General features: G+C 34.3%; 1 protein-coding gene across 1 annotated transcript; it reads right to left on the reverse strand.

Annotated features, from left to right (window-relative positions):
- Positions 1-1711: 1711 nt before the first annotated feature.
- Positions 1712-26178, reverse strand: si:ch211-180a12.2 (uncharacterized). The gene is made up of 14 exons (XM_058621693.1): positions 26035-26178; positions 23815-24138; positions 23438-23731; positions 18321-18626; positions 18135-18245; positions 16244-16405; positions 9339-9569; positions 9202-9252; positions 8851-9105; positions 8313-8660; positions 7952-8230; positions 4992-5267; positions 3558-3634; positions 1712-1937 (listed from the first exon to the last, which is right to left on the reverse strand). The coding sequence occupies exons 1-13, from the start codon at positions 26084-26086 to the stop codon at positions 3594-3596; spliced, it is 2730 nt and encodes a 909-aa protein (XP_058477676.1). The 5' UTR covers positions 26087-26178; the 3' UTR covers positions 1712-1937; positions 3558-3593.
- Between the last annotated feature and the right edge of the window lie 768 nt (positions 26179-26946).

Raw genomic sequence — 26946 nt, forward strand, 5'->3', positions numbered from 1 at the left:
CAGTACTTCTCTGGGTTAAAAAAAATGACACATTAATGAGGTCAGTGGTCAGAAGAGAATGACCAGACTGTGTGAGATGATAGGAAAACACCAGTGACATTTAACATTTCACTCACTCACTCACTCACTTTCATTCATTCACTCACTCACTCACTCACTCATTCACTCACTCACACACTCACTCATTCACTCACACATACACTCACTCACTCACTCACTCACTCACTCACTCATTCACTCACTCACTCACTCACACACTGACTCACTCACTCACTCACTCATTCACTCACTCACTCACTCACTCATATAAAAATATTCATGGTGCTGTTTCAGAGACTTTCAAAGTAAAAGTGCTTGTTAGGATAGGGAATGATGTCTACTTCTCAAGAATAACATAATCATTAAATCAATCTAAAATGAAGTTATTGTAATAATGACAAGCAAAAGTTTTATTATTACTATTATCAAAATATTGTGAGCAAACATATTTAGTATTATACGTCAGCTGAGCCTCAGCCACACACACTGTGTTTAAAGGAAGAGGATTGAGCCACAGGTATGATGGATGGATGATATGATGGATGGATGATATGATGGATGGATGATATGATGGATGGATGATATGATGACGGATGATATGATGGATGGATGATATGATGGATGGATGGATGGATGGATGATATGATGACGGATGATATGATGGACACATGATATGATGGATGGATGATATGATGGATGGTTGATATGATGGATGGATGGATGATATGATGGACGGATGGATGATATGATGGATGGTTGATATGATGGATGGATGGATGATATGATGGACGGATGGATGATATGATGGGTGGATGATATGATGGATGGATGGATGATATGATGATGGATGGATGATATGATGGATGGATGGTATGATGGATGGATGAATGATATGATGGATGATATGATGGATGGATGATATGATGGATGGATGGATATGATGAACAGATGGATATGAACGGATGAATGATATGATGGATGATATGAACGGATGGATGATATGATGGATATGGACGGATGTATATGAACGGATGGATGATATGATGGATATGATGGATATGAACGGATGGATGATATGATGGACGGATGGATATGAACGGATGGATGATATGATGGATATGATGGATATGAACGGATGGATAATAGGATGGATATGATGGATATGATGGACGGATGATATGAACGGATGGATGATATGATGGATATGGACGGATGATATAATGGACGGATGGATGATATGATGGACGGATGATATGAACGGATGGATGATATGATGGATATGATGGACGGATGATATGAACGGATGGATGATATGATGGATATGATGGATATGATGGACGGATGATATGGACGGATGGATGATATGATGGATATGAACGGATGGATGATATGATGGATATGATGGACGGATGATATGATGAACGGATGGATGATAGGATGGATGCTTGTGTGTCTGAAAGTAGCTTGAGCTGTCAGCTCGTCCACAGTGTGCAGCTGTGGTCGATGGTTGTGTGTCATGTGACAGGAGGAAGTTCCACACAGCAGCACCTCCCGTGTACAACACTGTGACAACTGTGTTGAGAGTGTGCAGCAGAAAACAACACAAAACCAGAAGAACCACAACAACCACACTCTGTGCAGCTGTTTAAACAGTGAACACAAGTGAAGCCTGTTGACCTTTCGTAAAAGTTGATTTATTTCTGAAAGATGAAACAAATTCACGATTAGCGATTAATATTGTACAATTACAATATGAAGATTGAAAAAAAAGAAAAGAAAGAGTGAAAAGAAAGACAATAAATGTAAGTAAGAGTTTAAAATCATAATTAAAACACTGAAAACACACACAAAAATGAAACAAAAGCACATTTGCCAATTCCATTAAAGACAGTTGAGTATGTACACTACCGTTCAAAAGTTTGGGGTCACATTGAAATGTCCTTATTTTTGAAGGAAAAGCACTGTACTTTTCAATGAAGATAACTTTAAAGTAGTCTTAACTTTAAAGAAATACACTCTATACATTGCTAATGTGGTAAATGACTATTCTAGCTGCAAATGTCTGGTTTTTGGTGCAATATCTACATAGGTGTATAGAGGCCCATTTCCAGCAACTATCACTCCAGTGTTCTAATGGTACAATGTGTTTGCTCATTGGCTCAGAAGGCTAATTGATGATTAGAAAACCCTTGTGCAATCATGTTCAGACATCTGAAAACAGTTTAGCTCGTTACAGAAGCTACAAAACTGACCTTCCTTTGAGCAAATTGAGTTTCTGGAGCATCACATTTGTGGGGTCAATTAAACGCTCAAAATGGCCAGAAAAAGAGAACTTTCATCTGAAACTCGACAGTCTATTCTTGTTCTTAGAAATGAAGGCTATTCCATGCGAGAAATTGCTAAGAAATTGAAGATTTCCTACAACGGTGTGTACTACTCCCTTCAGAGGACAGCACAAACAGGCTCTAACCAGAGTAGAAAAAGAAGTGGGAGGCCGCGTTGCACAACTGAGCAAGAAGATAAGTTCATTAGAGTCTCTAGTTTGAGAAACAGACGCCTCACAGGTCCCCAACTGGCATCTTCATTAAATAGTACCCGCAAAACACCAGTGTCAACATCTACAGTGAAGAGGCGGCTGCGGGATTCTGGGCTTCAGGGCAGAGTGGCAAAGAAAAAGCCATATCTGAGACTGGCCAATAAAAGAAAAAGATTAAGATGGGCAAAAGAACACAGACATTGGACAGAGGAAGACTGGAAAAAAGTGTTGTGGACGGATGAATCCAAGTTTGAGGTGTTTGGATCACAAAGAAGAACGTTTGTGAGACGCAGAACAAATGAAAAGATGCTGGAAGAATGCCTGACGCCATCTGTTAAGCATGGTGGAGGTAATGTGATGGTCTGGGGTTGCTTTGGTGCTGGTAAGGTGGGAGATTTGTACAGGGTAAAAGGGATTCTGAATAAGGAAGGCTATCACTCCATTTTGCAACGCCATGCCATACCCAGTGGACAGCGCTTGATTGGAGCCAATTTCATCCTACAACAGGACCATGACCCTAAACACACCTCCAAATTGTGCAAGAACTATTTAGAGCAGAAGCAGGCAGCTGGTATTCTATCGGTAATGGAGTGGCCAGCGCAGTCACCAGATCTGAACCCCATTGAGCTGTTGTGGGAGCAGCTTGACCGTATGGTACGCAAGAAGTGCCCATCCAACCAATCCAACTTGTGGGAGCTGCTTCTGGAAGCGTGGGGTGCAATTTCTCCAGATTACCTCAACAAATTAACAGCTAGAATGCCAAAGGTCTGCAATGCTGTAATTGCTGCAAATGGAGGATTCTTTGACGAAAGCAAAGTTTGATGTAAAAAAAATCGTATTTCAAATACAAATCATTATTTTTAACCTTGTCAATGTCTTGACTCTATTTTCTATTCATTTCACAACGTATGGTGGTGAATAAGTGTGACTTTTCATGGAAAACACAAAATTGTTTGGGTGACCCCAAACTTTTGAACGGTAGTGTATATAACGATAGTTATGTATTCTATTAAATCAGTTATAGCTTCCATGTAGTAGATGACATTTCCTCGTTGGGCTCTGAAAGAGAGAAGACACTGTAAGTTGAAGTTGAAGAACTAAACAAGAACAAACTTCCTGTTGAGAGACACGTTCACTCGTTTGACTGTGGTCTCGTTGGTGATGTGTCACTGACTCGCTCTCACGCTCGTGTTTAAAGTTGTGTAAAGAGGAGGTCAGAGATGCTTTGTGACCACAATCAACACAAGTCTCTGATGCGTCTCTGTGAAAAGACTTTTTACACCACTGTATGAAGGGGGTGGAGTGGCTCAGTGGTGAAGACCAGTACCCTGTGTGCATCATGGTCGCAATGGTCGCAAGTTTGACTCCACGCCTGGCTGATTGTACTCAATTCCATTGTAAGTCACTTTGGATAAAAGTGTCTGCTAAATGACATGTAATGTATTTGAATGTTGGTGGTATAAAAACTAAAGCTGAAGCTTTTCTTTAATGAAACTAATATTGCTCTTTAGCATCTGAGTGTCTGGCTTGTGCGTTCACTTCCTGCTGTTACAGCCGGGGCATACAGACACAGAGCTGACTGTAGCCATGTTTCCACCAAGTGCAACACTTCGGTTCAGTACAGCACACTACGTATTTTTGGAGGTTTCCATCAGGAATAGTATCAATAGTATCAGCAACCATTTCAATCTTTGGCACCCTTCCCTAAGGGGACCAGTATCAGTAATAATGATAATAATAATGATAATAATAATGATAATAATAATGATAATAATAATAATAATAATAATAAGGATAATAATAAGGATAATAATAATAATAATAATAATAACTATAATGATGATAATAATAATAACCATTATAACAACAATGATGATAATAATAATAACAATAATGATAATGATAATAATAATAATAATAATAATAATGATAATAATAATAATAATAATAATAATAAGGATAATAATAATAATAATAATAATAAGGATAATGATAATAATAATGATAATAATAATAATAATAATAATAATAATAATAATAATAATAATAATAATAATAATAATAATGATAATAATAATGATAATAATATTAATAAGGATAATGATAATAATAATGATAATAATAATGATAATGATAATAATAATAATAATAATAATAATAATAATAATAATAATACTAATAATAATAGTAATAATGATAATAATAATGATAATAATAATAACAATAATGATAATAATAATAATAATAATAATGATAATAATAATAATGATAATAATAATAATAATGATAATAATAATGATAATAATAATAATAATGATAATAATAATAATAATGATAATAATAATAATAATAATAATAATAATAATAATAATAATGATAATAAAATAAACTACATGCATGAATGACAGTGTCTTACCCGTCCAGACTCGATACACAGGAAGTTTGAGTGCAGGATGTCTGATCTCCACGAGGACTCTTAAACGCTCCCTCTGGTCCTCTCGGGGACCTCTGCTCAGGTTCACCCTGTTGATGTGCAACGCGCCTGGGTCTCCCTCACTGTCCTTGTCACTGTCCTCGTCCACTTCTGACTTTGTCTCCTCATCTCTGTCAATGTTGTTATTCTCTCCGTCCACCTTTTCGTCGATGTATTGTATTCCTTCAGCATTTGGGTCTGTAACAGCAGCTTTTGTTTCTGTGAAGTAGTAAAAGCAAAGGGTCACAGCATCATTTTAGCCTCGTCTAAGATGCATGAATGCCCACAGTGTTGTGGTCTGTATATAGTATAGAGTCAAAGACTCGGAGAAGCTGATGTGAGTCGAATTTGTGAGTCAAGCCTACAAAGAACTTTAAAGAAACTCCTGGAAGAAGTCCAGTCGTGTTTTGGATAACGATGACCTTGACGATGAGAAACTACAATGAAATCATCTGGTTCCCAGGGAGAACTCTGCTCTGCAAACCCAATACACACAAAAGAATTGTGCAAGACATGGAGAAACATGAATGGACATTATTCATGTTCATGCTGGCTCCACCTTAATGGGATTCCATGTTTTATTTAATGCTCTCTATGAAGAGAACTCACTCACTTACTAATTCACTCACTCATTTACTCATTCACTCACTCACTTATTCACTCACTCACTCATTTACTCACTCACTCATTCGCTCGCTCACTCACTCATTCACTCGCTCACTCACTCATTTACTCACTCGCTCACTCATTCAGGCACTCACTCCCTCACTCATTCACTCATTCACTCACACACTCATTTACTCACTCACTCACTCACTCACTCACTCATTTACTCACTCATACGCTTGCTTGCTCACTCACTCATTTACTCACTCACTCATTCACTCATTCACTCACTCACTCATTTACTCATTCACTCACTCACTTATTCACTCACTCACTCATTTACTCGCTCACTCATTTGCTCGCTCACTCACTCACTCATTCACTCGCTCACTCACTCATTTACTCACTCACTCACTCACTCACTCACTCACTCGTTCACTCATTCAGGCACTCACTCCCTCACTCATTCACTCACACACTCATTTACTCACTCACTCACTGATTCACTCACTCACTCACTCATTTACTCACTCATACGCTTGCTTGCTCACTCACTCATTTACTCACTCATTCACTCACTCACTCACTCACTCACTAATTCACTCACTCACTCATTCAATCACTTGCTCACACATTCGCTCACTCACTCATTCACTCATTTGCTCGCTCGCTCACTCACTAATTTACTCACTCACTCACTCATTTACTCACTCACTCACTCACTCACTGACTAATTCACTCACTCATTCACTCACTCATTTACTCACTCACTTACTCACTCATTCACTCACTCACTAATTTACTCACTCACTCATTCGCTTGCTTTCTCACTCACTAACTCACTAATTCACTCACTCACTCATTCAATCACTTGCTCACACATTCACTCACTCACTCATTCACTCACTCATTTGCTCGCTCGCTCACTAATTTATTCACTCACTCACTCATTAACTCACTCATTCACTCACTCACTAATTCACTCACTCACTCATTCAATCACTCACTCACTCATTCACTCACTCATTCGCTCGCTTGCTCACTCATTCACTCACTCACTCACTCACTGACTAATTCACTCTCTCATTTACTCACTCACTCAGTCATTCGCTCAATCACTCATTCGCTCACTCACTCACTCATTTACTCACTCACTCACTCATTCGCTTGCTTGCTCACTCACTCATTTACTCGCTCACTTATTTACTCACTCGCACATTCACTCACTCACTCATTTATTCACTCACTCACTCATTCATTCACTCACTCATTCACTCACTTTACTCACACACTCATTCACTCACTCACTCACTAATTTACTCACTCATTCACTCACTTTACTCACACACTCATTCACTCACTCACTCACTCACTAATTTACTCACTCATTCACTCACTCACTCATTCGCTTGCTCACTCACTCCTTTGCTTGCTTGCTCACTCATTTACTCACTCACTCATTTACTTACTCACCCATTTACTCACTGACTAATTCACTCACTCATTTACTCACTCACTCAGTCATTCAATCACTAATTCACTCACTCACTCATTCGCTCACTCACTCACTCATTCGCTCACTCATTTACTCACTCATTCGCTTGCTTGCTCACTCACTCATTTACTCGCTCACTCACTCACTCTCTCATTCATTCACTCACTCATTCACTTACACACACAGGTGATAGTTGATGTTTGTGTGAGCAGCCTGAGACACAGACGCTCCTCGAGGAAACCCTGTTTCAAGCCTGATTTAAACCTGGTTTAACCCTGATTTAACCCTGATTTAATCCTGATTTGAGCCTGATTTCAGCCTGATTTAAACCTGATTTAAGCCTGATTTAAACCTGATTTAATCCTGATTTAAGCCTGATTTGAGCCTGATTTAAACCTGATTTAAGCCTGATTTAAGTGACTTGACCTTAAATCATGTACATGTTAAATGTACAGTATCTTGTGATGAGTCAGCTGTTTCCTGACTAGAAACTGAAGTTTGTGCCACTTTGTAAACCACTCACTCTCCTGCACCAACATCCATTTTTGCATCAGGACACAGAGGAGGAGGAGTTTTAGTTTACACAAGTTACACAAACGTTCCGACCGAGGCAGCAGGTTTGTCCCTGAGAGGCAGAGCCACACTTGTTTCCCTCTGTTCTCACAAGCAGTCGTGTCTCATCCTCAAGCTCTTAAATAACCTCAATAACCTAAACATTGGCAGGAAATGTTCCCTGTAGTAACAAAACGATTAATATACAGTATATAAAGCGGTATATAAACACACACACACACACACTTACTGATGGCGTGTCTGTTCTTCTGTCTGTCGTGCTGCTGTGTGTTGCTGTGACTGGACTGACTGCTGGACCTCTCCAGTGCACACACACTCCTCAGCTCCCTCTGCCCGTCGTCTCCTATCTCCTCTGTTTCACTGGACACCAGCGGTGAGAGAGCGGCTCCTCCGGCCGCCCACAGTAGTTTGGCCTTGGAATGACCTTTAACCTTTAGCAGGAGGGAGAACACACCGACCCCCTCACTGCTCCAACACACGGCGATGGAGGCGGGAATGGAGGGAGCAACTGAGGGAATAGAAAGAGAACATGTCTATAAGCAGATATCTATATATATAAGTGGTGCAGTGGTAAATCGAACTCTTCTTACCGATGTCAACACTTCTCCAGTGTCTCTCGATGGGCTCGTGTAGAGAACAGTGCTCCACCCTGCACATAATCCCTCCTCTTCTGTCCTTCCTCTCCTGATGGGCCGCTCTGGTCTTCAGCACGGACGTGGCCCTGTAGATTCTGGGTTGGGTCTGTAAAGGGCCCCACAGCTGTCCTCCGTCCATCACCTCCTCCTCTCTGTCGTCCTGCTCTCCCTCTCTCAGCCTCAGCCAGGTGACGGAGATGTCGGGAGGGTAGAAGTCTGTGATCTCACAGCCCAGAGTCAAAGTCTGCTCTGGGGAGGAAGCGGATCGCAGGATCTCGGACACGCGCGGCCTCTTCAGGAATCCTGTTTGACGTGAAGCAGAAACGGAGGTTTTTGAGGTTCTTTTTCCTCCTTTTGTTTTACTTTAGAACATCAGATCATTTTTGGTTTGAACCTGAAGGGTCTGTGTGTGATCAATCATGTGATTCCCCTCAGATAATAACACTGGGTTTATGTGTTTTCATCGTCTGCCCCTGATATTGTGACCTCTCACCTCTGGTTTCCCTGGTGACGGGCTGCTTCAGGGCGATGTGGTGGACACTGACCCACACCTTAGTGCCGCCCTTTTCCAGTTCACTTCGTGGCAACTTACACTGACTGTAGGCCGAGAAGAAGCCCTCAGGATTGGGTCTGGGGGAGGACGAGGCCTGGGAGGCCACGGGGCTCAGCTCGCCGCCCTCGCAGAACCAGCGGAACGTGATGATGTCTGGGTGGAAATGTGACGCCCGCACTGTCAGGCTGATTATATCTGCAGGACAGAGATATCAGGGACGCAGCTTTTGTTGTTGTTGTTGTTGTTGTTGTTGTTGTTGTTGTTTAAAATGGTGAAAGACTAGTACTTTACCAGCATTATTGTGTGTCTCTGCCAGCTGGATGTCTGACACTTCAGGAGCAGCTGAGGGACATAAAAACATTGTGTTCATTCAAGAGTTCATTCAAGAGAAGAATCCTCTCAGAGTGTTGGACACAATCCTTCCTCACACAGAATGGTGAACTTCTCCGACACTCTCTCCACCACGATCTTGTCCTTGCCGACGTAGGACACCTGACACTTGAATGTGGCCGCCTTGTGCAGTGAGATGTGGGGGATGAAGGTGACGGCGGAGATCAGCTGCTGAATCCCACTCCCAGACGAGTGCAGGGGCCCCTGTGTGTGCAGCTTGTAGTAAGTCATCTCGCCTCTGGAGGGCAGCAGAGGCCCTTTCTCTGACGCTGGAGAGGTGAGAGTTAGACCGTAGGGCAAATGGATGGTGGTTAGGGGGGTATCGAGGCAATTAAAGTTAGCTCTGGAGGTTCCTGTGTTATTAAGGTTAAAAAAGTATTAAAGGATAAAAAAAACAAAAAAAACATGGCATATTAGGAGTGGAATAAGATATTTATGTAGTCTTCATTCTTTTAATCACATCACAATACAGTATACAACATTTTTATTTCCTGTTTCTTATTCTCTCTAAAGCAGAGAGAAGGTGGGGTGAAAACAGAGCATTATTAATATTATTATATTATTTATTTATTTGACTAATGTTCTTTTGTGCCTCCTCCAGCTGAGGGTTACCCATAATACTCCTGTCATAACAAATGATACACATGAATGTGTCTGCTCTGCAGAACACAATAACAACATGAAACGCACGTGTGTGTGTGTGTGTGTGTCGTCCACTCACATGTTTTAGATTTATTCCATAAGAAAACAATCACAAAAGGAAGAATGTTGATCGTCCACAGATGGACTCTTGTCTCATCTGTCTCACACCTTTAGTGAACCTCCTTAAAGCTGCAGGCGGTGACATTTGAAATGAAATACCACAGATACTAATTGTGTGGAAGTGTAGGATGTGTTAAAGGACTCACTTGTGGTTTCCATCATTTACTCATGTGACTATGTTTGTGTTTGTGACAAGTGTCTATGAGTGGACGTGACGCCTATGTTAGCCTCACTCCACTGGCTGCATTTTACACTTCATTTGTTTGTCTTAAAACCTATTTTACTCTTTGGCTTTCAACCAAGTATGAGACATTGGTTTTGATCTTTTTCTAGTTTTATTGTATGACTTTTTCATTTGTTTTTATTAATACTTTCTACAGTATTTTATTGTTTCATTATATATTTTTATCATTACTTTCTACAGTATTTTAGAGTTTTATTGTATGTTTTTATTAATACTTTCTACAGTATTTTATAGTTTTATTATATATTTGTATTAATACTTTCTACAGTATTTTATGGTTTTATTGTAAGTTTTTATCATTACTTTCTACAGTATTTTATAGTTTTATTGTATGTTTTTATCATTACTTTCTACAGTATTTTATAGTTTTATTTTATATTTGTATTATTACTTTCTACAGTATTTTATAGTTTTATTGTATGTTTTTATTATTACTTTCTACAGTATTTTATATTTTTATTGTATGTTTTTATCATTACTTTCTACAGTATTTTATAGTTTTATTTTATATTTTTATTATTACTTTCTACGGTATTTTATATTTGTATTATTACTTTCTACAGTATTTTAGAGTTTTATTGTATGTTTTTATTAATACTTTCTACAGTATTTTATAGTTTTATTGTAAGTTTTTATCATTACTTTCTACAGTATTTTATAGTTTTATTTTATATTTGTATTATTACTTTCTACAGTATTTTATAGTTTTATTGTATGTTTTTATTATTACTTTCTACAGTATTTTATATTTTTATTATATATTTTTATTATTACTTTCTACGGTATTTTATATTTTTATTATTACTTTCTACAGTATTTTATAGTTTTATTGTATGTTTTTATCATTACTTTCTACAGTATTTTATAGTTTTTTTTGTATGTTTTTATTATTACTTTCTACAGTATTTTATATTTTTATTATATATTTTTATTATTACTTTCTACGGTATTTTATATTTTTATTATTACTTTCTACAGTATTTTAGAGTTTTATTGTATGTTTTTATTAATACTTTCTAAAGTATTTTATAGTTTTATTATATATTTGTATTAATACTTTCTACAGTATTTTATAGTTTTATTGTAATTTTTTATCATTACTTTCTACAGTATTTTATAGTTTTATTATATATTTGTATTAATACTTTCTACAGTATTTTATTGTTTTATTGTAAGTTTTTATCATTACTTTCTACAGTATTTTATAGTTTTATTGTAAGTTTTTATCATTACTTTCTACAGTATTTTATAGTTTTATTGTATGTTTTTATTATTACGTTCTAAAGTATTTTATTGTTTTATTGTATGTTTTTATCATTACTTTCTACAGTATTTTATAGTTTTATTGTATGTTTTTATTATTACTTTCTACAGTATTTTATATTTTTATTATACGTTTTTATTATTACTTTCTACAGTATTTTATTGTTTTATTGTATGTTTTTATTATTACGTTCTAAAGTATTTTATTGTATGTTTTTATCATTACTTTCTACAGTATTTTATAGTTTTATTGTATGTTTTTATTATTACTTTCTACAGTATTTTATATTTTTATTATATATTTTTATTATTACTTTCTACGGTATTTTATATTTTTATTATTACTTTCTACAGTATTTTATTGTTTTATTGTATGTTTTTATCATTACTTTCTACAGTATTTTATTGTTTTATTTTATATTTGTATTATTACCTTCTACAGTATTTTATAGTTTTATTGTATGTTTTTATTATTACTTTCTACAGTATTTAATAGTTTTATTTTATATTTGTATTATTACTTTCTACAGTATTTTATAGTTTTATTGTATGTTTTTATTATTACTTTCTACAGTATTTTATATTTTTATTTTATATTTTTATTATTACTTTCAACGGTATTTCATATTTTTATTATTACTTTCTACAGTATTTTATAGTTTTATTGTATGTTTTTATCATTACTTTCTACAGTATTTTATATTTTTATTATTACTTTCTACTGTATTTTATATTTGTATTATTACTTTCTACAGTATTTTAGAGTTTTATTGTATGTTTTTATTAATACTTTCTACAGTATTTTATAGTTTTATTGTAAGTTTTTATCATAACTTTCTACAGTGTTTTATAGTTTTATTGTATGTTTTTATCATTACTTTCTACAGTATTTTATAGTTTTATTTTATATTTGTATTATTACTTTCTACAGTATTTTATAGTTTTATTCTATGTTTTTATTATTACTTTCTACAGTATTTTATATTTTTATTATATATTTTTATTATTACTTTCTACGGTATTTTATATTTTTATTATTACTTTCTACAGTATTTTAGAGTTTTATTGTATTTTTTTATTAATACTTTCTACAGTATTTTATAGTTTTATTATATATTTGTATTAATACTTTCTACAGTATTTTATAGTTTTATTGTAATTTTTTATCATTACTTTCTACAGTATTTTATAGTTTTATTGTATTTTTTTATTAATACTTTCTACAGTATTTTATTGTTTTATTATACGTTTTTATTATTACTTTCTACAGTATTTTATTGTATGTTTTTATTATTACGTTCTAAAGTATTTTATTGTTTTATTGTATGTTTTTATCATTACTTTCTACAGTATTTTATAGTTTTATTGTATGTTTTTATTATTACTTTCTACAGTATTTTATATTTTTATTATATATTTTTATTATTACTTTCTACGGTATTTTATATTTTTATTATTACTTTCTACAGTATTTTATTGTTTTATTGTATGTTTTTATCATTACTTTCTACAGTATTTTATTGTTTTATTTTATATTTGTATTATTACCTTCTACAGTATTATATAGTTTTATTGTATGTTTTTATCATTACTTTCTACAGTATTTTATTGTTTTATTATACGTTTTTATTATTACTTTCTACAGTATTTTATTGTATGTTTTTATTATTACGTTCTAAAGTATTTCATTGTTTTATTGTATGTTTTTAATCATTACTTTCTACAGTATTTTATATTTTTATTATATATTTTTATTATTACTTTCTACGGTATTTTATATTTTTATTATTACTTTCTACAGTATTTTATTGTTTTATTGTATGTTTTTATCATTACTTTCTACAGTATTTTATTGTTTTATTTTATATTTGTATTATTACCTTCTACAGTATTATATAGTTTTATTGTATGTTTTTATCATTACTTTCTACAGTATTTTATTGTTTTATTATACGTTTTTATTATTACTTTCTACAGTATTTTATTGTATGTTTTTATTATTACGTTCTAAAGTATTTCATTGTTTTATTGTATGTTTTTAATCATTACTTTCTACAGTATTTTATAGTTTTATTGTATGTTTTTATTATTACTTTCTACAGTATTTTATATTTTTATTATATATTTTTATTATTACTTTCTACGGTATTTTATATTTTTATTATTACTTTCTACAGTATTTTATTGTTTTATTGTATGTTTTTATCATTACTTTCTACAGTATTTTATTGTTTTATTTTATATTTGTATTATTACCTTCTACAGTATTTTATAGTTTTATTGTATGTTTTTATTATTACTTTCTACAGTATTTTATTATTTTATTTTATATTTGTATTATTACTTTCTACAGTATTTTATAGTTTTATTGTATGTTTTTATTATTACTTTCTACAGTATTTTATATTTTTATTATATATTTTTATTATTACTTTCTACGGTATTTCATATTTTTATTATTACTTTCTACAGTATTTTATTGTTTTATTGTATGTTTTTATTATTACTTTCTACAGTATTTTATTGTTTTATTGTATGTTTTTATTATTACGTTCTAAAGTATTTTATTGTTTTATTGTATGTTTTTATCATTACTTTCTACAGTATTTTATAGTTTTATTGTATGTTTGTATTATTACCTTCTACAGTATTTTATAGTTTTATTGTATGTTTTTATTATTACTTTCTACAGTATTTTATAGTTTTATTTTATATTTGTATTATTACTTTCTACAGTATTTTATAGTTTTATTGTATGTTTTTATTATTACTTTCTACAGTATTTTATATTTTTATTTTATATTTTTATTATTACTTTCTACGGTATTTCATATTTTTATTATTACTTTCTACAGTATTTTATTGTTTTATTGTATGTTTTTATTATTACTTTCTACAGTATTTTATAGTTTTATTGTATGTTTTTATCATTACTTTCTACAGTATTTTATATTTTTATTATTACTTTCTACGGTATTTTATATTTGTATTATTACTTTCTACAGTATTTTAGAGTTTTATTGTATGTTTTATTAATACTTTCTACAGTATTTTATATTTTTATTATATATTTTTATTATTACTTTCTACGGTATTTCATATTTTTATTATTACTTTCTACAGTATTTTATTGTTTTATTGTATGTTTTTATTATTACTTTCTACAGTATTTTATTGTTTTATTGTATGTTTTTATTATTACGTTCTAAAGTATTTTATTGTTTTATTGTATGTTTTTATCATTACTTTCTACAGTATTTTATAGTTTTATTGTATGTTTGTATTATTACCTTCTACAGTATTTTATAGTTTTATTGTATGTTTTTATTATTACTTTCTACAGTATTTTATAGTTTTATTTTATATTTGTATTATTACTTTCTACAGTATTTTATAGTTTTATTGTATGTTTTTATTATTACTTTCTACAGTATTTTATATTTTTATTTTATATTTTTATTATTACTTTCTACGGTATTTCATATTTTTATTATTACTTTCTACAGTATTTTATTGTTTTATTGTATGTTTTTATTATTACTTTCTACAGTATTTTATAGTTTTATTGTATGTTTTTATCATTACTTTCTACAGTATTTTATATTTTTATTATTACTTTCTACGGTATTTTATATTTGTATTATTACTTTCTACAGTATTTTATAGTTTTATTGTATGTTTTATTAATACTTTCTACAGTATTTTATAGTTTTATTGTGAGTTTTTATCATTACTTTCTACAGTATTTTATAGTTTTATTGTATGTTTTTATCATTACTTTCTACAGTATTTTATAGTTTTATTTTATATTTGTATTATTACTTTCTACAGTATTTTATAGTTTTATTGTATGTTTTTATTATTACTTTCTACAGTATTTTATAGTTTTATTATATATTTTTATTATTACTTTCTACGGTATTTTATATTTTTATTATTACTTTCTACAGTATTTTATAGTTTTATTGTATGTTTTTATCATTACTTTCTACAGTATTTTATAGTTTTTTTGTATGTTTTTATTATTACTTTCTACAGTATTTTATATTTTTATTATATATTTTTATTATTACTTTTACGGTATTTTATATTTTTATTATTACTTTCTACAGTATTTTAGAGTTTTATTGTATTTTTTTATTAATACTTTCTACAGTATTTTATAGTTTTATTATATATTTGTATTAATACTTTCTACAGTATTTTATAGTTTTATTGTAATTTTTTATCATTACTTTCTACAGTATTTTATAGTTTTATTATATATTTACCCTAACCCACTCAGAGCATCCTGTGAATGCAGAAAGTCTTGGTCTCACTGGAGGTTTTTTGGAGAATGCTGGACGACACCTGTCTGCAGATCTGTTCTTGCTGATTTTTTTTATTTTTTTATGATTCTGTATGTTGATGTGATTATTTAATGTTTGTGTATCGTGTGTGTGTCTTGGCCAGGACACACTTGTAAAAGAAAATGTGGTTTTTTTTTCCTGGTTAAATAAGGCTACACCACTCCCTGAGATCAAACACTGCATTTCTGACACACCTCACATCACTTTTTAAACTTTACGCTTGACATCTGTACTCACTTATTCAGTCCAGTGTGTTTATTTTATTTCCTTTTTATTTTTTCACTTTTTTTACTTGTGTTTTAAATCAAACTAAATGGACTCGTACCTGTGAATGAGGTGTCAGAGATGGGGGTGTTGTTGAGGAACCACGCAGTCTGGACTCGGTCCACCCTCCTCCCCTCGATGCTCACGGACACTCTGCCCTTTTGACCCACAATCACACGAGGAGGGAGGATGATTCCTGACACCGTCAGAGACTTCTGCTTCTCTGAATGGGGAACAACAGAGTAACCAAGAGATAAGAGACAACTGTGGGCTAATAGTTCACAATGAGGTCTCTCTCAAACCCATTGTATTCAACTTTGATGACGTTTAGTGAATTTAACAACTTTACTTCCTTTAAAGGCCTTACTTTAAACTTTAAAGAGTGGAATGACTTTAAAATGAGTAGAATTTCAAACTAGAAACTTAAAACAATACATCTGTTTTTGGTATATTTCTAGATAAACACGTTAAGGGCCCAAAATATTTCCTTCACATTTCTGTAAAGGAAATGTCATGGGAACACTCGAAAATATCAATAACAAATTACATGCAACATTATGACAAAATGAGGCCTCATATAATGTACACACTATATATATACATATATATATATATATATATATATATATATATATATATATATATATATATGCATATATATAATATATATGTATATATATATATTATATATGTATATATATATTATATATATATGCATATATATAATATATGTATATATATATATTATATGTATATATATATATTATATATGTATATATATATTATATATATATGTATATATATATTATATATATATGCATATATATAATATATATTATATATATATATATATATATATATATATATATATATATACAGATATATATAGTAGAAAGTGCATCTGAAAGGATACAAATGGTTGCCACAGTATATAATTCAGTACCCTAAAAGTTACCTTCACAATAAGATGGTACCGTATTTGTCCATAATTAATGACATGTTGAATGTTTGCATGAATAAAAAGCTAATTTGATATTTAACGTGGTAAAAGTTTAAAAGGAATATGTGCACAGTGAAAACGACGGTACCACTTTATTCTTTCTTTTGATTTCATTCTCTTTGTATGATGTCTGACCATCAGAAGATATGTTGCATAAGTCAAACCTTCATGCACAGAAATTATCTTATTTTTGAGTGTATGTTTTTAATTATTAAGTAACTCCACAGGCTGCTGACGTCACCTTTGAAGTTTTACCAGCATTTCATAGCCGAGACACTTTGTTTTCCTTATTCCAGGGAAAAAAGGTTTGTATCCACATTCCTGTCTTATTTGTGATGGAAACATTGTTTTTCATTGAAAGCCTTTTGCCTAAAACAAACTGCTGTTACCCCTGCAGCCCCTGACTGCACTCGGGCCTGGAGTTGTTCATCACAGTTACGGGTCAGGTCGCGGGGCTTTTATTAAAGTACGGGCAGGTGCTGTATTGCATTGGTTCTGTTATGGAGCTACACTGGAGCGGGATATAATATATATATATGGCCTTAAACTGCACACCATACCAGTTTTTCTAGAGGAAATATTAAAGTGTTAAAGTTGTGCGTACAGCTACACAACTGCTGACAGAAGATGCCGAACCAGAAGACTGCAGACTCGACAGCTAATATTAGCCGCTGAAATCTTTTATTTGGATTCACTAAAACTACTTTCTTCTAGAATTTCATTTGAAAACAACATTTTCAGGTCAAATGTTGTTAAAAAGTTCATTCATTCATTCATGAATAAAAGTAGTATCTGTCGTCGTGTGTCTCTGTGACCCTTGTCCCAGGTGTGAAGGTCATTGAAAAACCGAGCATGGGCCACATGTGAGATGAGAGACATGAGATTTGAGCGGACGCTCTCCTGAGGTGTGTCGGTGAATGAATTAAAAACTGCATGACAGGCTCCGACTCACCGTCCCTTCTCCTCCAAGAAAAGCCAAAGCAGAGCAGGAAGACCAGCACGATAGAGATGCACATCATAGCCACAGACGCTTTGGCTGATTTAGTCAACACCGGCGCCTCGTCTGATGGAAAACAACATGCTCGTGAGTCCCACTTCTGCAAAGACAATCAAAAAGATAAAGAAAAAAGCACCTTACTCTGTGGATCTAGTTTCTCCAGTTGTGCTGAGCCGCTGACCGGCTGCACCGCTCCAGGCTGGCTCACTGCACACTCCACCTGTCCACCTCGCCCCCTCTGCTCGGCGTTCAGAGTATAGTAGGATCTGGTTTTGTAGGTCCCGTCCGGGTTTTGCTCAATGGTGGGGGGTGCAGGGAGGGTCGTGCCATTCTGACTCCAGGACACGGACACTTCCTCTGGGTAGAAACTGTCCAGGTCACAGTACACAGTGAGAGGGACGCTGTTGGACTGTGGTGGCACCGCGGCGAGGCGGACTGACGGAGGATCTGAGGTGAAAGCAGAGAGGTCACAGTGAAAGCAGAGAGGTCACAGTGAAAGCAGAGAGGTCACAGTGACAGCAGAGAGGTCACAGTGAAAGCAGAGAGGTCACAGTGACAGCAGAGAGGTCACAGTGAAAGCAGATAGGTCACAGTGAAAGCAGAGAGGTCACAGTGAAAGCAGAGAGGTCACAGTGAAAGCAGAGAGGTCACAGTGAAAGCAGAGAGGTCACAGTGAAAGCAGAGAGGTCACAGTGAAAGCAGAGAGGTCACAGTGAAAGCAGAGAGGTCACAGTGAAAGCAGAGAGGTCACAGTGAAAGCAGAGAGGTCACAGTGAAAGCAGAGAGGTCACAGTGAAAGCAGAGAGGTCACAGTGAAAGCAGAGAGGTCACAGTCCCAGTATGTCAACACGTCTGTTCTCTTTTCAATAGCAGATTCACGTATGTAGCTCTTCTGTGTCTTCATCTTCAGCTTCTCTCTTCAGGGGTCACCACAGACAGTCACAGACAGTCACAGACAGTCACAGACGGTCACAGGCAGTCACAGACGGTCACAGGCAGTCACAGACGGTCACAGGCAGTCACAGACAGTCACAGACAGTCAGAGACAGTGCACAGACAGTCACAGACAGTCAGAGACAGTGCACAGACAGTCACAGACAGTCACAGACAGTGCACAGACAGTCACAGACGGTCACAGACAGTGCACAGACAGTCACAGACAGTGCACAGACAGTGCACAGACAGTCACAGACAGTCACAGAGTCACAGACAGTGCACAGACGGTCACAGACAGTGCACAGACGGTCACAGACGGTCACAGAGTCACAGACGGTCACAGACAGTCACAGACAGTCACAGAGTCACAGACAGTGCACAGACAGTCACAGACGGTCACAGACGGTCACAGACAGTGCACAGACGGTCACAGACGGTCACAGAGTCACAGACAGTGCACAGACGGTCACAGATGTTCACAGCCGGTCACAGACGGTCACAGACGGTCACAGACAGTGCACAGACAGTCACAGACAGTCACAGACGGTGCACAGACAGTCACAGACAGTGCACAGACAGTCACAGACAGTCACAGACAGTCACAGACAGTCACAGACAGTCACAGCTCCCGCCCTTTATTTAGTCAATTTCAGCACCTTCATTCTGGTCAGAGATTTCAAGTCCCGAGGTCTAAGTGCTACAGGAACAGCTTCATCCCTGCAGCAATCATCTTTTTTTTTAAATAAAACGACGTCAAAAGGTCTTTTATTGTGCCACTCTGCAGGATTCTTTGTGGTCTTTTACTATTTTCTTTTAGTCTAAATATAAATATGTTATTTGAAATCCTTTGTGTGTCCATTCCCATGTCGTGTGCAGTTTTGTCTCAGTGTGAGACTGAATCTACACATCACACTGACACTTCCTCACCTCTCCTGTGCACTGACCATTGTTTTGGATGGTTGACCCCAGGTTGACCCCAGGTTGACCCCAGGTGTTGCTGTCATTCACACACAGGTAACTCTGTAGCTCTTCAATGAGGTGTCATTATTGTCACAGTGTCATCCTGAAGCAGGAGTTTCATGTTTGACCAATAAAAAAAAATCTCACAGGTAACATTTGTACACTTAAAGTTAAGCGTGAAGTCAAGTTAAGTTAAGTGTCTTCTAATCAGAATGGATGTAGTGTTAAGTATAAAGCAACTAGAAACGTGTCTAAATGTCTGTTTTTCATATTTGATATATAACTTTTATTTTGAAATGATGTGAAATATTGGCACAAATATCATTGTTGCTACTTCACAATATAATATTGTGATATCATTTTAACATCCTGTTGCCTGTTTTCAAGCTAATATGCATGTTTTTGTGTTGGTGATGAAAGTGAAGTGAACATGTTTCTCTCTATTTTGTTGTTTGGTGAATTTTTTCCTTTATTTTGTGAAATGAAATAAATAAATAAATAATAAATAATAATAATAATAAAGCTCATAAAGCTGTAGCTGTGTGTGAATGGAGCAGAGAGTGTGAGTGTGTGTGTGAGTGTGTGTGTATGATCTTGTCTGTCCTAAACACTGACCTTGGCAGAAACCTGTTTCCCCTGTTACCTGGTGTGACGTGACGCTGCGGTTTAGAATGTGTTGTATGTGTTGACAGAGTTGTCCTCTGTCCATCAATAATAGTCAGGTGTAGTTCTGTCTTTTGTGTGGTCGGCTTCACACTCTAAGTTAATTCACCACTAACACTGTTTAAAAGGTCATTTGAAGCACAATAATGGAGCTTGTCTTCCAGCTCTGTTTTAATCTCACATGATTCTAGCTTTTTCTAAATGTATAAATGAACGTGTTTGTGCACGTTGCTCATTAGCAATTGATTAAATTCAAATTAAATATTTGTTGGCCATGAACAAAAAAGTTTTTTCATATTTCATTGTGTGGCCCAATCACAATATAAAAGTGATTATAAGCTATGTCAGCCACCTCTGATGTCTTAACAAAGGTTAAGTTATGTGATATGTGGGGCCCCTCAATCATATTATTATTATTATTATTGTTATTATCATCATCATCATCATTATTATTATTATTATTGTTATTATCATCATCATAGTCATTATTATTATTGTTATTATCATCATCATCATCATCATTATTATTATTATTGTCGTTATTATCATCATCATCATCATCATTATTATTATTATTGTTATTATCATCATCATCATCATCATCATTATTATTATTATTGTTATTATCATCATCATCATCATCATCATTATTATTATTATTGTCGTTATTATCATCATCATCATTATTATTATTATTGTTATTATCATCATCATCATCATTATTATTATTATTATTGTTATTATCATCATCATCATCATTATTATTATTATTGTTATTATCATCATCATCATCATCATTATTATTATTATTGTCGTTATTATCATCATCATCATTATTATTATTATTATTGTTATTATCATCATCATCATCATTATTATTATTATTGTTATTATCATCATCATCATCATTATTATTATTATTGTTATTATCATCATCATTATTATTATTATTATTGTTATTATCATCATCATCATTATTATTATTGTTATTATCATCATCATCATCATTATTATTATTGTTATTATCATCATCATCATTATTATTATTGTTATTATCATCATCATCATTATTATTATTGTTATTATCATCATCATCATCATCATTATTATTATTATTGTCGTTATTATCATCATCATCATTATTATTATTATTGTTATTATCATCATCATCATCATCATTATTATTATTATTGTTATTATCATCATCATCATCATTATTATTATTATTGTTATTACCATCATCATCATCATTATTATTATTGTTATTATCATCATCATCATTATTATTATTGTTATTATCATCATCATCATCATCATTATTATTATTGTTATTATCATCATCATCATCATTATTGTTATGATCATCATCATCATTATTATTATTATTATTGTTATTATCATCATAATCATTATTATTATTATTGTTATTATCATCATCATCATCATCATCATTATTATTATTGTTATTATCATCATCATCATTATTATTATTGTTATTATCATCATCATCATCATTATTATTATTGTTATTATCATCATCATCATCATTATTGTTATGATCATCATCATCATTATTATTATTATTATTGTTATTATCATCATAATCATTATTATTATTATTGTTATTATCATCATCATCATCATCATCATTATTATTATTGTTATTATCATCATCATCATCATTATTATTATTATTGTTATTATCATCATCATTATTATTATTATTGTCGTTATTATCATCATCATCATTATTATTATTATTGTCGTTATTATCATCATCATCATTATTATTATTATTGTTATTATCATCATCATCATCATTATTATTATTATTGGTATTATCATCATCATCATCATTATTATTATTATTGTCGTTATTATCATCATCATCATCATCATTATTATTATTATTGTCGTTATTATCATCATCATCATTATTATTATTATTGTCGTTATTATCATCATCATCATTATTATTATTATTATTGGTATTATCATCATCATCATCATTATTGTTATTATTGTTGTTATTATCATCATCATTATTATTATTATTGTCGTTATTATCATCATCATCATTATTATTATTATTGTTATTATCATCATCATGATTATTATTATTATTGTTATTATCATCATCATCATCATCATTATTATTATTATTGTTATTATCATCATCATTATTATTATTATTATTGTTATTATCATCATCATCATCATTATTATTATTATTGTCGTTATTATCATCATCATCATTATTATTATTATTGTTATTATCATCATCATCATCATTATTATTATTATTGTCGTTATTATCATCATCATCATTATTATTATTATTGTTATTATCATCATCATCATCATTATTATTATTAATATTAGTAGGAAGAGAATCTGTGACCACCAAAATGTTCGCTGCATTATTTGTTTTTGGACTGTTGTTGATTTGTGTTGGAGTGCAGGGGTGGTGGCATGTGTGTGGGGGCAAGCCGGGGGGGCCCAGATGCCCAGATGCCCACTGGCTCATAATCCGTCCCAGCACATAAACATTAAAAAAAAAAAGTTCCAAAAAAACTAAATCCCCAAAAATGGCTGCTCTGCATCATGTGACATCGTGTGTCAGTGTATGTAAGACGACAACACAGAGAACATCCCAGATTACGCACTAAGGGGAAAACAGAACACAGTGTGCCACTCACACGTGATGTTGAGTTGGAAATCCAGCTGTTGGTTGCTGCCGTTGTGTGACGCGACACAGCTGAACGTCACATTCTGGTCCTCACGAGAAGGGAAGAAGGTCAGGTTTCCCACAGCTGTGTAGAAACCATCTGGACTGTGTTCACTTTCAGCCCGGAGGGAAGGTAGAATCTCTCGGTCATCTCTGGTCCAGGAGAAAAACACAGGCGCTGGGTAGAAACCGTGTGCGTGGCAGTTAAGATGGCTCTCTGTCTCTAACACCACCCACTGCTGAGGCACAGACAGAGTGGGCGGAGCTATAAAGGAGCGAAAACATGAACAAAGTTTTGTTTTGTACATTTTTAGGTTGAAATGAGCACAAATGAACCAAAACACATACCAGTGACACCAAATGTAACATGACTGGAGTTCAGCAGTGTAGAGTTGTAGCTGACTGCACAATCGTACGCCCCCTGCAGGGCAAGAGTGGCAGTGAGGATGGTCAGTGAAAAGTCCCCGTTGATGAACTCACTGAGGTCCCAGCTGAAGCCGTCCTTTATGTGTGTTACTGTGTCTGTGAACGTCGCGACCACAGAGCCGTCACTGATCCAGCTGGCATTGATGAGCGAGCGGTGGACGACGCCTCGCGCCGAGGCCGGGAACGTCACATCGCAGGGCAGGGTCGCGTTCGTGTTCACTCTGGCTACAACTTCATCTGGACTCACTGGAAACACACAGAGAAGCTTTCTGAGCTTTCGAAGCTTTTTTCTACCAATGTTATACAAAAATATTGTTTTGGTAAACGTATTGTTTTAAAAAAGCAGCAAAAATGTGCCACCGACTGTTTATTTATTATTTATTTATTGTGCATTATTTAAACGTTTGAGAATTACACTCTATCCATTACAACAGCAGTGTTTTATTTTACTTTTCAAAGCAAACATTCTAACAGAATTTCTTCAGAATAAAAACTCTTGTTATTGTTGTTTTGGTGAAGATAAATCATTAAACAAACATTTTAAACCAGTGAAAAATCTGAACACGTCTTATTTACAGATCAAGGTGATAAATAAAAAATAGTCTGTCAATTAAAACATGCATTTCATTAAACGGGATATTGAAAACCTCCAGAAATCCCAAAACTTGTGCTTGAACATCAGGAAAGTCTGAAGAGGAGCACACACACAGAGTCCTCTTCATCTTTGATCCACATCCTCGCCAGCAGGTTTTCTTTCGCATGAACGGCACACGATCCACATTTCTACTCACATGTGCCAGTGTTTTCCTATGTTAACATGAACATATATATATATATATATATATATATATATATATATATATATATATATATATATATATGTGATGCAGATTTAGGGATTAGGTAAATGAGACTAGACTAGATTAGTCTAAATGGAGTCCCTGGTGATCCCTGTGATGACTGGTGATCTGTGTGAGCTGAGATTGGCACAGCGCTCTGCACGACCCTCATGTGAAGGATAAAGCGGTAGATGATGGACGCGTGATCTACATATTTAAAAATGATAACATGTCGTTTTTATTCCAACTACGTTTTGCGGCTGCAAATCTGTGATTTATTGACTCAGGGCTGGCCCAAGACTTCATGGGGCCCCAAGCTAAATTGGATTTGTCCATGTCAGTAATAAAGCAGTCCATTTACCAGTGAGATATTGTAGATTATGTTAGGTTGAAATCACTTGTGTCATGTTTTCATCTGTGTGTCTGCAGAACGGTGAACACATGACACATAGTGAACAATGGAGCTGGTCCTGCAAACATTTCGACATCTCCCTTTAAACTCTTCCACTTCACATTCCTGGGCGGATTAACCTTCCAACAAGAACGGTACACAAACAAGCATGAATAGCACTCGTCTAAGTTGTGTCATTTAATGGACAAATGTCACGAGTTTAAATCAACACTTGCTAGAACGTTTGATTGAAGGCTTTGACTTTTATTTGTCACTTTCTTTTCATTCTAATTGTGAATCAGTAATCTCAGCGCTCCTCTTTGAATCAGTCACGACCGGCCGGCCAATCAGATTAATGAGTAACTAGCACAATAAATACTTGTGTCTCAGTGTGAAGTGTTTGTGTTGCACTCGCTTGCTGAGAGTGACAGATGGACTGATCAAAGAAAAAAGAAATCAAAGAGTGCTTTAGAGGAGCTTTTACAACTATTACATGTGCAACACTTGCCCAACCATGAGACAACAGCCGTTAGCACGTGATAGCAAACCATTCAATCATTGAGCACAACACACTAAACTGATTATCTGATTGTCCCAGTGTTAAATGCACACAGTGGGAATAATACCTGCAACACACACACACACACACACACGCACACACACACACACACACACACACACACACACACGCACACACACACACACACACACACGTATTCTGAGGGACTATAAACAAACAGAGATGGTGAACAACGTGGATAAAATATTCTATCCAGTGTCTTCATATGTGAAAGAAACACAAACACAAACACCTACATGTTATAACTGACCTAAAGACAAAGGTTACACAGGAAACACACATGTACACAACACGAGCACAAACCACAGCTTCACCCACATCACAAAACTCACCGTGCTTGATGAGCGTCAGCAGGACGACATAGACGAGGACTTTACACCACATGGCCGGGCTTGTCTGGAGACCAGCGTCTTATCACCAGACCTCTTTTACGCTCTTATATAGGACGACGGGATGACAGTGGGCGGGGCTTTCCTGCTGCCTAATGGGGAAATAAGAAATATGGTCCCTGGGCCTGACAGGAGGTGAAAAGAGGGCGTCTCATAAATAAGCGAGTCCCCCTGGAGGACGGATTCAGAGGCAGAGAGAGAGGACACACAGATGGGGTAACCAGGCACTTAACATTCAGCCAGGCCTCCAGCCAAGGTTGTGGGGCTACTTTACATTGGTGCAGTGTTGCTGTGAACACACAGAGAGGGCAACCCCACTGAGCTCATGTGGGCAAACACTCTTCTCTGCCTGAGGGAAAGTTCATATGTTGTTGCATTGAAGGCAAACAAGGACAACCATCATGGTTCTTTTCAATCAGCTGCTGCTGCTGCTCTGTGTCCTCTGTGTTCATTTTTAGCCACGGATTGTTTGACATTTGAAGGACGAGGTGTCGTCTCGTTCATTGACCTGATCAGTCGTTGAAAATGTTTGTCTTTGCTTTTGAATTGATCTTTACACACACACACACACACACACACACATCAATCAGTGAAGGTGACTTCATTTATTTATCCATTCATGATATTTCTCTCTGGTGTTTTTCCCCGTTTGCTTGTTTGTGTTTGGAACTCTCTCTCTCTCTCTCTCCCCCTCTCTCTCTTTCTATATGTATATATATATATATGTATATATATATACATATATATGTGTATATATACTACCAACATTGGTAGATGTCTTAAAGTATTTTACACCCTCTGCCTTCCCTCAGTGAGCTTCATGATGTCTCACTTCACAGCCTTGTCAGGGTTCAT

Source organism: Solea solea, chromosome 21, assembly GCF_958295425.1.
Source record: "Solea solea chromosome 21, fSolSol10.1, whole genome shotgun sequence".
NCBI classification, from domain to species: Eukaryota; Metazoa; Chordata; class Actinopteri; order Pleuronectiformes; family Soleidae; genus Solea; species Solea solea.

Bases quoted from the DNA above. Each gene is read 5' to 3' on its own strand.
- si:ch211-180a12.2 (XM_058621693.1), bottom strand. From the start codon at position 26,086: ATGTGGTGTAAAGTCCTCGTCTATGTCGTCCTGCTGACGCTCATCAAG. The intron at 9,253-9,338 runs GTGAGGAAGGAT...TATGTCCCTCAG, and splicing joins GGAGAAGTTCACCATTCTGT to CTGCTCCTGAAGTGTCAGAC. The intron at 5,268-7,951 runs GTAAGTGTGTGT...ACTACTTCACAG, and splicing joins GAAGAACAGACACGCCATCA to AAACAAAAGCTGCTGTTACA.